General features: G+C 49.0%; 1 protein-coding gene across 5 annotated transcripts in view; it reads right to left on the bottom strand.

The window, feature by feature from the left end:
• The window catches only part of UBE2G2 (ubiquitin conjugating enzyme E2 G2), a 48934-nt gene that overhangs the window by 24116 nt on the left and 8208 nt on the right, over positions 1-16610 (bottom strand). Inside the window, exon 1 of one of the 5 annotated variants that reach the window (XM_023238636.2) lies at positions 15514-15657. The exons of 1 other annotated variant lie outside the window; for it this stretch is intronic. In XM_023238636.2, the coding sequence (XP_023094404.1) occupies positions 15514-15556 (43 nt within the window). In that variant the 5' untranslated portion in view covers positions 15557-15657. Of the gene's footprint in view, positions 1-14624; positions 14807-14905; positions 14995-15513; positions 15658-16610 lie in introns of those variants that run through there. 3 more of the 5 variants (XM_023238638.2, XM_045036508.1, XM_023238637.2) reach the window with 3 other exon arrangements.

The following is a 16610-nucleotide window of genomic DNA, read 5'->3' as shown; positions in this document are numbered from 1 at the left end:
CCAACAGGTCTTCTTGCCCGAATGCAAACAAGATAACTCTAAAAGATACACAAACATGCAAACAACTGAGAACAGCCCAGACTTCTTGAAAAAGAGTTAAGTTGAGGGGCGCCTGGGTGGCTCAGTCAGTTGAGCGTCCGACTTCGGCTCAGGTCATGATCTCAGAGTCCGTGGGTTCGAGCCCCGCGTCAGGCTCTATGCTGACGGCTCAGAGCCTGGAGCCTTATCGGATTCTGTGTCTCCCTCTCTCTCTGCCCCTCCCCCACTCCCATTCTGTCTGTCTGTCTCTCTCTCTCTCTCAAAAATAAACATTAAAAAAAATATTTTAAGTAGCACATTTAATTGTGTGCAAATTTTATCTCAATAAAGCTGACTCCCCCCAAAATTAGTTTCAGTTGTTTTATGAAATATAAAACAATAAACAATTTAGACCAACTACAAAGGTAAAGCCAAAGAGCACCAACCATCAAAGGAAAAGATGGGTGAAATTAAGAACGCTGAAACTAAGAGCCTCTGCTATCAAGAGACCTTTAAAAAAAATTTTTTTAATGTTTATTTATTTTTGAGAGAGAGAGAGAGAGAGAGAGAGACAGGGCATGAATGGGGGAGGGGCAGAGAGAGAGGGAGACACAGGATCGGAAGCAGGATCCAGGCTCGGAGCCATCAGCCCAGAGCTCAACGTGGGGCTCGAACTCACGAACTGTGAGATCGTGACCTGAGCCGAAGTCGGACGCTCAACCGACTGAGCCACCCAGGCGCCCCAAGAGACCTTTAAGAGAACGAAAAGGGAAGCCCCAGAGAGGACGGTATTTGCTACAGACATAACCAGCAAAGAGCTAGTATCGGAACTTCTCAGAATCAATAAAAATACATAAACCACCCAAAAGAAAATCAAGCACAAGACTTGAAGACACGTCACAAAATGAAGGAACATGTCACAAGGTGCTCAACTCATTAACTGTGGGGAAACTAAGGCCACAACAGGATGACAGTGCCCCCAGCGGAGCAGCCCAGGAGCCCGAGCATCCAGATGGGACAGAAGGCCGCCTCCCCCCAGCCGAGGAGCCACAGACACACCCTGCGGGCACGAATGTAAACTGGGACCACCAGGTGGGAAAGGAGGCCCCCGGGAGTCGCCGGGAGTCGCCGGGAGCCCGCGACCCTCTCCGGAGGACAAGCACACAGAAACGCGCGCACGTGTGCACCGGGAGTTAACCTGCCACCTGACCACAAGTGCTGCAGACCCAGGTACCAACCACCTGGCCGCATGCGCAGCAGCCTCTAGCCCCCTGCCACCGCCCTATGGATCAGTCTCCGGAGGAAGACGGGGACGAAATGTCACTGGACGGAAGTAAGGATCTGACGCTGTAACAGCTCACACTGTCCCTAAAGAGACAGAGACACTTCCCCCCGTGGGTAACAGCTTAAGCGAGAGAGGCCGAGAGAAGGGCCACGGTGAATCTACACCTTGTAAACACAGGACACTCTAACTAAATACTTCACCGGTGTCATCGAAATATTGCTCTAACCGCTGGTCTGAAAGCTTGTCACGTCTCTGTTTTGCCACATAATTTGATGTCCTGAAAAGTGCCCAGTTACAATTCTAATCGCGGAATCGCTCATCCAAATGGTATTTACTTACATTTGCCCTCTGGTCCTATCTGAAGCTTTGAGGGGCTGCACGGAGCCCCGGGGCAGTGGTGTCCACACTCCCCTCGGCCAGCTGGACTAGAAGGGGCCAGCCGCTACCCACGTGGCTGCCAGGCCCCACTCCTCCGGCCAGCGCAGACGCAGTGGTGAAGGAGAGACAAGGCCCCTCCTTCCACGGGCTTCCCTTCCGTCCCAGTGAAGGAAGACAGCCAGTAGGTAAGGAAACACACATGAAAAGACATACTGAAGAATGTAGCGAGGGAGGTGGTAAAGTGACACAAAGACACACGCCCACCTGAGGCAAGAAAGGCCTCAGGGTGAAGGTGATGCCGGAGGGGGCTCCTTTCTTTCCAACTGAGACAGAATTGACTTACACTGTCATACTAGTCTCAGGTGTGCAACACAGGGAGCCGATATTCGTATATATTCTGCAATGGGCAAAGTCCGGCAAGTTAACAGCCATCCACACACAGTCACAAATTTCTCTTTTGATGAGACCTTTTAACATCTAGCCCCTTAGCGACTTTCAAATACACAACACGGCACTGTTAACTCTCATCGCCAGGCCGTACGTGACATCCCCTGGACTTAGTTTATAACTGGAAGTCTGTATTCTGACCCCTTCACCCATGTCGTCCACCTGCTAACCCCCCATGGCTACACCAACCCGTACTCTCCTTCTGTGAGTTGTTTTTAAGATTCCATACATGCGTGAGATCATTTGGTATCGGTCTTTCTCTGCCTTATCCCACTTAGCGTAATGCTCCCAAGGTCCAGCCACGTTGTCACAAATGACAAGATTTCATTTTTATGGCTGAGAAATATTCCATTGTGTCTTTGCTGTATATTTACAGCAGCATCACTCGTAACAGCCAAAAAAAAATGAAAACACCCAAATATCTAGCAATACAAGAGGTCAAGAAACTGTGGTGATTCATACAATGGAACAAAAGTGAACATAAATGACACACAGCTACACGCGACACAGTCATGCAAAAGAAACCAGGCCCGTACCACACACGACACATAATACACTATACATATGCGTACACAGCCAGATAGATATGTATACACAACACAGGGTGCTTGGGTGGCTGAGTCAGTTAAATGCCCAACTCCTGGTTTCAGCTCAGGCCATGATCTCACAGCTCTTGAGATCAAGCCCCGCAGCGGGCTCTGTGCTGACAGCACGGAGCCTGCCTCAAGTTCTCTCTCTCTCTCTCTCTCTCTCTCTGCTCCTCCCCTGCTCTCACACTGTCAACAATAAATAAATAAATTTTTAAAAAGAAAAAAAAGAGCATAGACAACATGTAACTACATTTATAGATGGATTACATCCATTAAAAAACAGGCACTCTAAACGACAACGTTTAAGAATGCATGCTTCGGTGGAAACACAGAGCAAAGCAGTGATTACCCCATGAAGATAGAGCTGCTCTGGTGCACAGTGGGGTTCTGGCAGGCTGGCAGCCTTCCTGCTCATCTGGGTGGTGATGCTCTCTCTGAGAAGCTCATCGAGCTGAACCCGAACCCTAGGCCGGCTGTATTTCAGGCTAATAAACAGTTTTAAGCCATTACTGTGACAGTCCAGGCAGGGAAGGTGACAGCTTGAGTCAGAGTGGCAACTCTGGGGGTCTGTCCCGCAGACAGGGACGAAATGGGTGTGACATGTGAGGACTGGTCCCAGGTCCCCAGCCCAAACAACTAAGTGAACAGCACTATTACCGGGACAGGAGGGGAAGGAGCAGGTCTGAGGGGAAAGCAAGAATTCTCATTTAAACACGTTAAGGTGGAGACTAGAAAACAGACCAGCGGAGAGATCTCAGACGAGTCTGAAGCTCAAGGGAGAGTGGACACTAGCAGGAGAAACTTGGGGGCTGTGTGCACAGGGACAGGTGGAGCCGTGGGGACCTGGTGGCAGTTGCTGGAGTTTTCCCAGGGGACACTGGGAAATTCGGGTGCCGCCGTCGGGTGTCCACGGTGACTGGGGAATGCTACTGCCATTTAGGGGGAAGGGGCCATAAGAACGTGCACACGAGGACAACTATTTCATTCGAAGCACCAGTAACACCTGCTAAGAAACCCTGAGCAGGAAACAAGAACGGGCACAGGGAGAGCCCCGTCTGTTGCCAAGGGCACCAGAGCCCAGCACGCGGGAGGAAGAGGAAGGGCAGCGAGGGCCCCAACGCGAGGCCAGTGCCGCGGGACAAACGGCGAGGCAGCCAGCACTGCGAGGAGGCGGGAGTCAAGTGCAACTGAGGTCGAGTGCCAGGAAGGCTGAGCCCCTCGGGCGCAGTAATACACACTCTGACCGTCTCAGTCCCCCTTCGGGCGTCTGCATGACAGCAGACCGGGAGAGGGGAGCCCAGAACCCAGCTCACCAGGGGCTACACACCCAGTCATCTGAAATCCAGGCCAATCACCTTCGCGTAACACCGGACAAATTAAAGCAGAGGAGTGATAAACTGCTGGGGGTGGGGGACTCATCCTCCAGGGATCTGGTGGGGGGGGGCTCACTCCAAAAAGGGCTGCTTCATTCTTCATCTGTGGACCCACCCCTGGAGCCTCCCTCCCGCGCCCTCCTTCCAGGGCCTTCCAGGGAGGGGCAGCCGGCGGGCTGCAGTCCCAGCCGCATCCTTTATTCGACAGCGGCACCTAGTGGTCAGGGAAGTTACAGTAACACAGGGGACGTTTCTGCGACACTCGTTTTATTTCCAAAATACACACCTGCACCGACAGCTTGGTGTCTACTGACAAAAACAGCTTCAAAAAGAAAAACAAAATCCTAGTATCAGAGAAATGTGCAAAAACGATGCCACTGACCCCTTGAGAATATTAATTCGTTAAAAACATATTTTTAATAGTGGCTTAAAAAGTAGCCGCCACAAGCTCTGGACTGACAGTGCGGAGCCTGCTTGGGACTCTCTCCCTGTCCCTGTCCCTGTCCCTGTCCCTGTCCCTCTCTGCCCTTCCCCCACTCGCGCTGTCTCTGTCTCTCTCAAACTAAGTAAATAAACTTAAAAAAAAAAAACTGGTAAGATACAATCATGTTTTTCTTCCACAATTTTTAAAACAAGGCAAGCCATGGTTTAAGGGAAAATATTTACAAAATATCCAACAAAAGACTTGTAGCTACAGTACATGAAGAACTCCTACAACTTAATAAGAAAACAATACACATGATTAAAAATCAGCAAAAGACTCGAGACACTTATGATGGCATATAAACACACAAAACGACACTCAATGTCATCGGTGACAAGGGAGACGCAAATCAAAGCCACAAGGAGAACATGGCGATGCAGTGAGACTCTCGGCGCCCCTCCTCCCACGAACATGGAGTCTACAGCTACAAACGGAACAATCTGCTCCCCAAAACACACTAAGGCTGGCTGGGTCGTAACCGCACATCAAGCAAATGAGAAGAAAACCACACTGAAGTGGCCAACAGAAGCTGGGACACAATCTCATCATGACCCCTGCACAGTATCTCACAACCAGGAGGAAAGTCAAAACCCAGAGCTGCTTCCTGAGGAGTAAAGGGTTTGAACAGCAGCACCCCACTTTTAAGACAAACGCTTGCATAAACGAGCCTCCAAATCATCTAGCTTTGAAATCCTATGGGACTCGCATCCCAAGACCCCCAAGACCCCCAAGACGGGAGCCATGTGAGAAACCTCCCTTCAAGGGCTTGGGGCGGGGAATGGCCCTCCCCAGGGCCCAGCTCCGAGGCAGCCCGTGGACCACGCCCAGACTCACGGAGGTGCACCTGCTGGCATCAGAGTGGCCACCGGGGCGCAGGCATCTGATTTTTCACACTCATCAGGAGGCTGGCGGAACACTGTTTCTGCGGACAGAGACTGGGGGGCCATCTTTGCCTCTCCCTCCGCTGTGCTCCCGGGCACCAGCATCCACCTGAAGGCAGCCTTTACGCGTATCTAGTGCCCTGATTTCTGTGGCTGTCACCTAGGGGACACCTCTTGATCGCTTGGCTCTGGAGGCCAGGGAAACCGGAGCTGCTGGTCCCATGAGCCTGTAACAATCAGAGTCACACAGGGAGGAGCTCAAACCGATCTGGTGCCCCAAATTTTGCGACGGCTTCCAGGGGACATCTCTACATCGCCTGGCTCTGGCAGCCACCGGACTCGTGCTGTGGGTCCCACAGGACTCTAACTAATAGAGAAGCAGTTCTTAAACAGCTACCACCCCCGGGGAAAGCAAGAGGCCGGTCTTTCTGTGCAGGAGGGCTATCAGCTGACCACGAGGACTGCAGCCTGAGGGGTGTGCTTCTGATTAGGTGTGCATCTTCGGACCAACCTGATCCCTTCCAGAGACCTCAGCGGGCAGCCGCTGTCTTCGCGTTCACCTTCTGCCGAAATCCAGAGTGTGATGTCTCCCAGAAGGGAGTTTTACACACAGCCGGCACCCTGCTTTTTACAGCTGCCACCGGGGGGAGATGTCCCTTGATCGTCTGGTGCTGGTGGCCAGGGGACCTTGCATCCCTGGGTCTGATGGGTCTACCACAGTCGGAGAAACGGTTTTTGGCAGGCTGCCATCCCCAGGGCACTGCACAGAGGGCAGGCTGAGGCACACTCCCCCATCCTTCCGTGAAGGAGGCCTCTCTGCGTGTCCTGGAGCTGAGAGGAAGTCTTCAGGTCTGGCACACATTCCACGGTCCACAGAGCTGCTCTCTATGAAAATACGGCTATGGCACCACCTTGGCACTCTCCCTCTGCCCTGCACCAGCTCAGCTCACTGGCATCGCCCAGAAAAGAACTTACACACTCATCCGGAGTCCCGATTTTTGTGACAGCCATACTGGGGACACCTGCAGAGTGCCTAGCTCTGGTGACCAGTGGGGCTTATGCTTAAGGCCCCACAGGACTGTACGTATTTGCACACCTTAAAAAGCTGCTGCCGGTGGGCCTGGCTTCCAGTCACCCTGAATCTGCGTGCTGACACCCTCCGCTCTGGGACGATGACAAGTCTTGGCACACCCTCCACTGCGGGAGGTATCAAAGACACAACAGGTGCTGGGACAGCACGAAGGTTTGAGTGACAACCGAAAGCTGGGACGGGACTGAATGACGAGGTTCATCTCCTACACGAGGCCGCTCCTTCCAGACTGGGAGAGGCGGGTGTTCCCAGTTGGTACAGGGACCGACTCGGAGAGTCCAGCGAAATGGACAAAACAGGAATATGTTCCCAGGAAAGAACAAGATAAAACCTCAGGAAAAAGCATCTCAGTGAAACGGAGACAGTTTACTGATAAGGAGTTCAAAGTGATGGTCACGAAGACGCTCACCAAACAGGAGAAAAACCGATGGACACCAAACCTCAACAAAGAGATGGGAAATACAAGAACGTACCAAAGAGAAATCGCAGAGTGAACAACAGAACGGCTGAACTGAAATACAGACCAGATGAAGCAGAAGAAAGGATCAGCCACTCGCGGTCAGTGGAACTCAGTCAATGAGAGCAGCAAAAAGAATGACAAAAAGTGAAGACAGTTAGGAGCTCATAAGACATCAAGTAGACTCATATTTGCATCATGGGGCTTCCAGAGGAGGAGAGAGAAAGGGTCAGAAATCTCCCTGAAGAAGTAATGGCTGAAAACTTCCCTAATCTGGGGAAGGAAACAGGCATCTAGATCCAAGAAGCCCAGAGAGTTTCAAGGGAGAAGAACCCAGAGAGACCCACACCCAGACACCTTATAATTACCTACCAAAAAGTAAAAGCCAGGAGACAACCTTAAAAGCAGCAAGATGAAAACCACTTGTTATGCACACGTACATGATGCTAAGTCTGTCGGCAGACTTTTCGGCAGAAACTTTTCGGGCCAGAGGCAGAGGCGCGATACAGTCAAAGCACGGAAAGGAAAATCTCCCACCAAGAATGCTCTCCCCGGCAAAGTTACGACTCAGAAGTGAAGGAGAGGTAAAGGGCTCTCCAGAGAAACAAAAGCTAAAGGGGTTCATCACCACTCACCTGGCCTTGTTACAGGGAATTCTTTAAGCTGAAAAGAAAGGGTGTTCACGAGAACACATGTGCAAGAATAAATCTCACTGGAAAGGTAAATATATAGTAAAAGTACTGGGTTAATCACTTACAAAGTTAGCATGAAGGTTAAAAAAAAGTAAGTAGTAAAAATAACTATAAGTACAAAAACTAGTTAAAGGACACACACATTAAAAAAATGTAAAGTGTCAGGGCGCCTGGGTGGCTCAGTTGGTTAAGCGTCTGACCTCGGCTCAGGTCATGATCTCACAGCTCGAGTTTCAGCCCCACGTCGGGCTCTGTGCTGACGGCTCAGAGCCTGGAGCCTGCTTCAGATTCTGTGTCTCCCTCTCTCTCTGCCCCTCCCCCGTTCATGCTCGCGCGCGTGCTCTCTCTCTCTCTGTCAAAAATAAATAAAACATTAAAAAAAATTTTTTTAATGTAAAGTGTGAATCAAAAACATCAAATATGGGGTGAAGGGAGAATAACAGTATTGAGCTTTAGAATGGGATCAAACTTATTATCAACTGAAAACAGACTGTACAGAAGTTGTTATATGTAAGCCACGTGGCAGCCACAAAGCAAAAACCTGTAGCAAATGCACAAAAAATAAAGAAAAGGAACATAAGCATACCACCAAAGTCATCAAACCACAAAGGTAACAGAAAAGAAGAAAGGAACAGAGAGAAACTACAGACACAGTCAGAAAACAAAATGGCAACAGGCACGTGCCTGTCAATAATTACTTTAAGTGTAAATGCACTCAGTTCTCCAATCAAAAGACACAGAGTGCTGAACAGATTAAAATATCGGACCCATCTATATGTTGCCTATAAGAAACTCACTTCAAATTTAAGGACACACACTGAAAGTGAAGGGATTGAAAAAAAGAAAGAAAGAAAGAAAAGAAAAAAAAGCTGTTCCATGCAAATGGAAACCAAAAGGAATCTGGAGCAGCTATACTTGTATCAGAGAAAATAGACTTCAAACAAAGAGACAAAAGAAAGGCATTACACAATGCTAAAGGAGCCTTTCCAACAGTAAGATACATTTGTAAATATTTACACACCCAACACAGGAGCGCCTAAATATGCAAAGCAAATGTGAACAGACCTAAAGGGAGAAACAGCAACTCAACAGTAGAGGACATTAATATCCCACTTACATACAAAAATATAAGAAAGCACTGGCCTTAAATGACACATTAGACCAGATGAACCAGAACATTCCATACAAAAGCAGAATACACATTCTTCACAAGTGCAAGTGGAATGTTCTCCAAGACAAATCACCTGTTAGGACACAAAATAAGTCTTAACAAATTTAAAAGGACTGAAATCATATAAAGCATCTTTTCTGATAACGGTATGAAACTAGAAATTACTTACATGAAGAAAACTGGAATATTCACAAATACGTGGAGATTAAACAACATGCTACTGAATAACCAATAAGTCAAAGAAGAAATCAAGAGAAATAAAAAAATACCTTATGATCCCCCCCCCAAAAAGGAAATGTAACGTACCAAAATTTATAGACGCAGCAAAAGCAGTTCTAAGAGAGGAGTTCATAGTGATAAATGCCTCTGTCAAGAAGCAGGAAAAATCTCAACTAAACCTTATTTTACAACTCAAGAAACTAGAAAAAAGAAAAAACAAAGCCCAGAGTTAGTAGAAGGAAAGAAATAACAAACACTAGAGCAGAAATAAATGAAACAGACTAAAAAGACATAGAAACGATCAGTGAAGCTAAGGGCTGTTCTTTGAAAAGATAATGGTGCTAAACGTTTAGCCAGATTCGCCAAGACAGAGACAAGACAAGAAGGGAAACATCAGAAATGATGGGGTGCCTGGATGGCTCAGTCAGTTACGTGGCCAACTCTTGACACCCGCTCAGGTCTTGATCTCAGGGTCATGAGTTCAAGCCCTGCATTGGGCTCCATGCCTAGCACAGAGCATACTTAAAAAAAAGGAAAGAAAGAAAGAAATGACCAAAGAGATGTTACAACCGACACCACAGAAACACAAAGGACCGTAAGAAACTACTATGGACCATTGTGTGCCAACAAATTGGACAACCTAGAAGAAATGGATAAACAAACACCTAACCTACCAAGAGTGAATCATGATGAAATAGAAAATCTGAACTGATTACTAGTAAGGAGATTGAATCAATAATCAGAAACCTCCCAAGAAACAAAAGTCCAAGACCAGATGGCTTCACTGGTGAATTCTACCAAATGTTCAAAACAGAATTAACTAATACCAGTTCTTTTCAAACTCTTCCAAAAAAAAGAGAGAAAAGAAAGGAAAGGAAAAGAAGAAATAAAGAAAACGGGAGGGGAGGAAGGGAACATTTTATGAAACTAGGATCACCACAATACCAAAACCACAAGATTGCCACAAGAAAGTCACAGGCCAATATCCCTGGTAAACACAGATGTGAAAATCCTCAGCAAAATATTAGCAACTGAATTTAACAATATATTAAATGGATCCTACACCATGATCAAGTGGGATTTATTCCAGGAATTCAAGAACAGTTCAGTATCTGCAAATCAATGTAATCCACCACATTAACAAAATGAAGGATAAAATCCATATGATCATCTCAATCGATGCAGAAAGGCATTTGACAAAATTCAATGTCCACGTATGATAAAAACTCTCCACAAAGTAAGTACAGACAGAACATACTTCAACATAATAAAGGCCATAGATGAAAAACCAACAGCCAACACCATACTCGATAGTGAAACGCTGAAAGGCTTTCCTCTAAGACCAGGAACAAGACAAGAAAACCCATCCTCACCACTCTTATTCCACATTGTATTTGAAACCCTTGCCTGAGCACTTAGGCAAAAAAAAATAATAATAAAAAATAAAAAGTATCCGAATTGGAAAGAAAAGAAGCAAAACTGTCACTATCTGAGGCCAACAAGATATTCTACATTAAAAAACCCTAAAGACGGCATCAGAAAATCATTAAAATAAATTCAATAAAGTTGAGCAGTACAAAACCAATACGTAAAAATCTGGTGCATCTCAAATTTTTTTTTAACGTTTATTTATTTTTGAGAAGAGAGAGACAGAGCATGAGTGGGGGAGGAGAGAGAAAGAGGGAGACACAGAATCTGAAACGGGTTCCAGGCTCCGAGTTGTCAGCACAGAGCCCAACGCGGGGCTCAAATTCACAGACCGCGAGATCATGACCTGAGCCGAAGTCTGATGCTTAACCGAGTGAGCCACCCAGGTGCCCCAAAATCTGTTGCATTTCTATATACTAATAGTGAACTATCAGAAAGAGAAAGTAAAATTAAAAAAAAAAAAAATCCCTTTTATAATTGCATTAAAAAGATAGAACACCTAGGAATATATTTAACCAAGGAGTGTGACTGACCTGTTTGTTGAAAATGACAAGACATTAATGAAAGACTGAAGACACAAATGGAAAGATACTCCATGCTCATGGAATGGAAGAATTAATACTATTAAAATGTCCATACTACACAAAGCAATATATAGATTCGATACGATCCGTATCAAAATTCCAATGACATTTTTCAAAAAATAGAACACTCCGAAAATTTGCATGGAACCATTAAATACCCAGGGTAGCCAAATGTGAGAAAGAACAAAGCTGGAGAATCAAGCTCATTGATTTCAAACTATAACACAATGCTGTAGTAGTTGAAACAGTGTAGAAATGGCCTAGAAACAGACACATGGATTACAGAAACAAACCAGCCCAGAAATAAACCCACACACATACGGTCAAATCAACTTACAACAAAGCAGCTGACATGCGATGGGGCAAACACAGGTAGGTACATTGGTTCTTTTTAGACATAATGCTATTGCACATTTAACGGATTACAGTACAGAGTAAACATACTTTTATATATGTACTGGAAAACCGAAAAAAATCGGTTATATATGATAAGAAAATATATATATATATATCAAAATATATGTATTATACATACCTAAAATATATACACGTTAAAAAAAAATAAGCTCACAGATACAAAGAACAGGCTGATGGTTGCCAGAGGCAAGGCAGTGGGAGGGTGGGAGAAAGGAGTGAACTGTGATGGTTTGTTTTTTAGTGTAAATAAACTTAAGGTAAAAACTGAATTTGAAAAACGAGGACAGAAAATGGCAGAATTAAGATGTTTTAAAATAAAAACTACAATACCATACCACTCTAGAACAGCTAAATATGTAAAAACCCAGCATACGAAGTGTGGACAGGGGAGGAGAATCAGTGGAACTCCTTAATACACTGCTAGCAGAAATGTAAGGTGGTACAACCAGTCAGAAAAATAGCTTGGCTGCTCCTTTAAAAGTTAAACACAGGGGTGCCTGGGTGGCTCAGTCCGCTGAGCGTCCGACTTCAGTTCAGGTCATGATCTCACAGTCCATGAGTTCGAGCCCTGCATCAGGCTCTGTACTGACAGCTCAGAGCCTGGAGCCTGCCTCCGATTCTGTGTCTCCTTCTCTCTCTGCCCCTCCCCCGTTCATGCTCTCTCTCTCTCTCTGTCCCAAAAATAAACGTTGGAAAAAAAAAAAAAAAAAAAGTGAGTCATCAAGGGTGAATCTAAGGGTTGAGCCCCAAAACTTGGAAGAACACGACTGCCACCAACAGAGACACGGGGACTGTGGGAGCAGCAATGGTGCAGGAGGAGCAGGAGGTCAGTTTTACACGAGCAAGTTTGAGGTTCTTATTCAACACTGAACTAGGCTGAATAATGTCCCCCAGAATCTCCAAATGTGACTCTGTTTGGAAATGGGGGCTTTGCAGATGGACTGCAGTTAAAATGGGTCACATGGGATAGGGGTGGGTCCTAAAGCTATGACGGGCACCTCCAGAAGAGGGACGACAGGCAGAGATGTGAGTTCCGCTGCCACAAGCCAAGGAACAGCCAAAACTGCCGGCAACTACCGGAAGCTCCAGGAGGCCAAGAGGGACTCCTCCCTAGAGCTTGCAGAGCGTGGCCCGGCCAACACTGAGTCGGGACGCCAGGCCTCCGGAACAGCGACAGAGCAGACTTCTGTCAGCCACTTAGCCTTCTTAAGGAAACCCCCAGAACCCAATACCTGTCTGTTTTTGAACCTTCTCGGGAAGGCTGGGTGATGGGTGACGACAGAACGTCAAGCAAAGACACCCGTTTGAAATATCTGGGTTCTTTTTCTGGTTCTCCTTTTTCCTGGCTGTAAGGAGCTGGGCCAATCATTTTGCCTCTGTTACTCAACTGCCTACACAATTTGGAAAACCAGGGGCTGTACAGAATCATATCCCAGGTTCCGCCCCCTCGAAATTTCTGCAGGCCTGTGACTATTCCCAAATACGATAAAGTATGCCTGAACCCTATCCCAATCCACTGAAAGCCCATTTCACAGAAAGGTCGTTCCTGTAAAGTCTACCTTTACAATGAATGAGTCACCTTACGATGTGGTAAGACAAACCGGATGCTAATTCACACAAGATGAGAATCACTAAATGGAATTTACGATGTTTCCAAGATACAGCAACCACAGAACCCCCTCGGTAACATACTGTATTCATCTTCTATCGCTGATGGGACAAATCACCACAAACCCAACGGCTTAAAACGACACCCATCGATGACCTCACGGTTTCCGTGTGTCAGAAGGGGCAGGTGGTTCTACTCTCACAGGGCAGCGGTCAAGGCAGGGCACTGCCCAGATCCACTCAGGTTGGCGGCAGAATCCAGTTCCCTGCAGCCGGGGGACGGAGGCTCCCGGTCCTCACTGCTGTCGGCCAGCGATGGGTCTCACGTTCTCGGGCCACCCACGCCCCTCTGTTCCTGGCCACTCCAGAGCCAGCCACGGCAGGTGGAGTCCTTCTCGTGCTCTGCACGTCTCAGACGCCCCCTCCTGCCTCTCCTCTCCCGCCTCTTCTGTTCCGGGGCCTCGTGTGGTTAACGGGTTGTACCCCAGTAATCCAGGATGATCTCCCTACCTGCACGACGGCTGTTTAGTAACCTGCGACACCTGCGGGGGGGCCTTCACAGCAGCGCCCAGATTAGCGTCCGACAGGATCACCAGGGGCCGGCGAGCTCAGGAGACCTCCTCAGGGCTCTGCCTTCCCACGGACTCCGAGAAGTCACATCAACACATAAAAATGCATACGATACCCTTCTGTGATACGGCTTTGGAAGTCAAGCGTTATTTGTGTTTTATTACTGCAAAATGACAACATGGTTGAAATAACGGATGAAGTTCCTGCAAGTACAGTAAAGGGAAGAGTAACCTCTGCTACCGCCAGTATCCTTAGGAAATACAAGTTCAACAATGCAGAGACTGGATTGAAGCAGCAGCCTGAACTTAATTCCCCTTGCAGGCTTAACAGATTCCTTCCCTAAAGACACAAGAAAATAACCTTTTCTCGAAGTCTAGAAACAGGGCTAAACAGCCTAAGGCAGACACCGAAGCATGGACGGGGAAGGCAGGAATGGCAGGTGTTCCCACAACATATGACCCCCGGCCAGGTCTCCCGTGAGGACACAGGCAACAGTGCCCCACTCCCACCCAACCCTCCGTTCATACTCTGCCCCCAAGTCTCTCAAAGACACTCCCACTGTAGGGGACACTGGCAGCGAGCAGTGTTTAAACATTTCTTTAATGAACCCACACGTGAATCACCCTGGTGTGCTCCCGCCGAACACGGACCCTCCGCGTGCAGGGCCACCAACCCGGTTCCGGGACTGAGCTCCGTGCATTTTTACCAACTATTTTTATCACAGTCATTATTTTGGTTTACTTCCAACTTTCTTCTAAAGTACTCTCAATGTCACCCTAACAACACCAGCTACCAAAATCAGAGTTATCTATCAAGTATCCTGAAAAGCATTAACCTTCCCAGAGGACCCAAGTGCAGAGGTCAAGGCCTGGGCGGGAGCGCTAACAAGCAGCAGCTGAACCGGGACTGCGGCTGCAGAGACCCTCTCTTACCCACAAGCGGGCGACCACCCTGTCTCCACCAGCAGCTCACGACACCTGCCACACATCCGTTTCACCCAGGACCTCTCCTGGCAACTCTCCCAACGGGGCTGTAAAAAGGCAGAACACGGAATGTTCCTCGTCTTTCGTTTCTCCCTTTGCTTTCCCCAAACATCAGAACCTTTCCCTGGCGAGGAAAGCACCAAGGAGGCTCTCTGGCCACCACCTAGGAAGCGTGACAGGTGGCACTACTCAAAAACTGTTCCGTTATTCAAGAGAAAGCCAAATCTGACCTTTCGCCCCAAATGCATCACAATGCGCTTTTTCTCGATACGCTTTTGGTTTCAGCTTCTCGGTAGGCAATTCCGGTTTTCCTGCAAGGCTGGAATGAGGGAGTCCTCTAAATTACTACAGGAGCCAAAGACAAAAACAAAGGCTGCGTGGAACTGTTTAGGCGCTTCTAAACTCGTGGAGTAGTGATGCTGACTGTCCTTTTTCAAGCGTTGCCTTTACGAGTTCGTGTATGAAGTCAAGAGCAGGCAGTGGGCGCAGCGGAGGAAGGGGACTGCAGACTGTTAGGGCTCACGGTTTCCCAGGACCAAACTCCCGTCCCCGCGCCTACGCGGGAACAAGCGGGCATGACTCAGTGCTTTCGGCGTCCCCGGCTCCCACATCTCCACCAACTCAGGCCGCCACACACGGCCGTGCGCGCCCTGGGCCTCCCCGAGCAGGGACTCTACCGCCGGGTGGGAGCCCGGGGACGGGAGGAGGGGGGCGCAGGGCCCGGGGTCGGCAGAAGGGGGGCGCGGGCTCGAGGGACGCGCGGGACACGGGGCGGACGGACGGGGGGTGGGGGGGGAGGAGCGGGTCCCCAGACTGGAGGCGCGGACCCCGCACTCACGTTTGTACTCGGCCATCAGCCTCTTGAGCGCCGTCCCCGCCATCGTCCCGGCAACAGCTGAGCTGCGCGACCTCCCCTCCCAAGCGCCGGCCTCTCCCGCCCACCGCAGGGCTGCTTCCGGGTCGACGCCGGGACCGGGAAACCCTTCCGGGACGCGGCGTGCGCGTGCGCGGTGGCGCCGCCGCCACGGGGAGCGGCGCAGGCGCGGCGGCCAGGACCGCCTGATCGCAGGGTTCCGAGGTTCCTACCCAACGCCAGGGCCTCAGCCCCTCTGTGGGTTAACGTCGCTCCCGGCAATCCAGATTCCTGGAGGGCCTGGGTCTTCCGGGAGATCCCGGAGCCGCGGGCGCCCAGAGCGGGTTACATCCTACCGGTGGTGCCCCGGGAAGGTCTGATTAAAGGATCGGGACCAGGGATGGAGATGGAGAACTGGAATGAGGGAGGGGTAGACGGAGGACGGCGGCCTGGAGGACTTGACGAGGGACAGCACGGGGACAGGACGTTCATGAAGACGGAGGGTGGCGCCTGGGGGACGTGGCCGGGGACAGCACGGGGACAGGACGTCCATGGAGACGGAGAGTGGCACCTGGGGGACAGGACGGGGACAAAGTATGGAGACGGAGGGTGGCAGCCTCCATCCTGCCTCCATCACTCGGTGGGAACCGAAGGCAGGGCAGGTAGACTGCTGCCTGAGCAGATTTCATTCCAGGTGTATATTCTTTAAAGAGAACGGAGATAAAAATTGAAGATCCTACCCATCCGTTAAAGTACACATTGTGGGGGGCGCCGGGGTGGCTCAGTTGGTCCAGAGTGGGACTCGAGTTCGGCTCAGATCACGATCTCATGGTTCATGAGTTCAAACTCCACCTCGGCATCCAGAATCTGCACTGATAGCGCAGATCCTGCTTAGGATACTCTGCTCCTCCCCTGCTCGCACTCTCCCTCTCTCTGAAAATAAACTTAAAAAAAAAATACATCTGTGGCACAGGGCCATTGCAGAGTGACTTTCAGGCCCAATGCAGTGAAAGCAAGAAGATCCACGAAGAAGGCATTTGATGCCCCCCTGACTTCCTTCAGACAGGCCTTAGGTTGGAAGA

Source organism: Felis catus, chromosome C2 (genome assembly GCF_018350175.1).
Source record: "Felis catus isolate Fca126 chromosome C2, F.catus_Fca126_mat1.0, whole genome shotgun sequence".
Taxonomy (NCBI): domain Eukaryota; kingdom Metazoa; phylum Chordata; class Mammalia; order Carnivora; family Felidae; genus Felis; species Felis catus.
The sequence above is the reverse complement of the archived record's forward strand: the minus strand, read 5'-3'. Positions and strand labels throughout refer to the sequence as shown.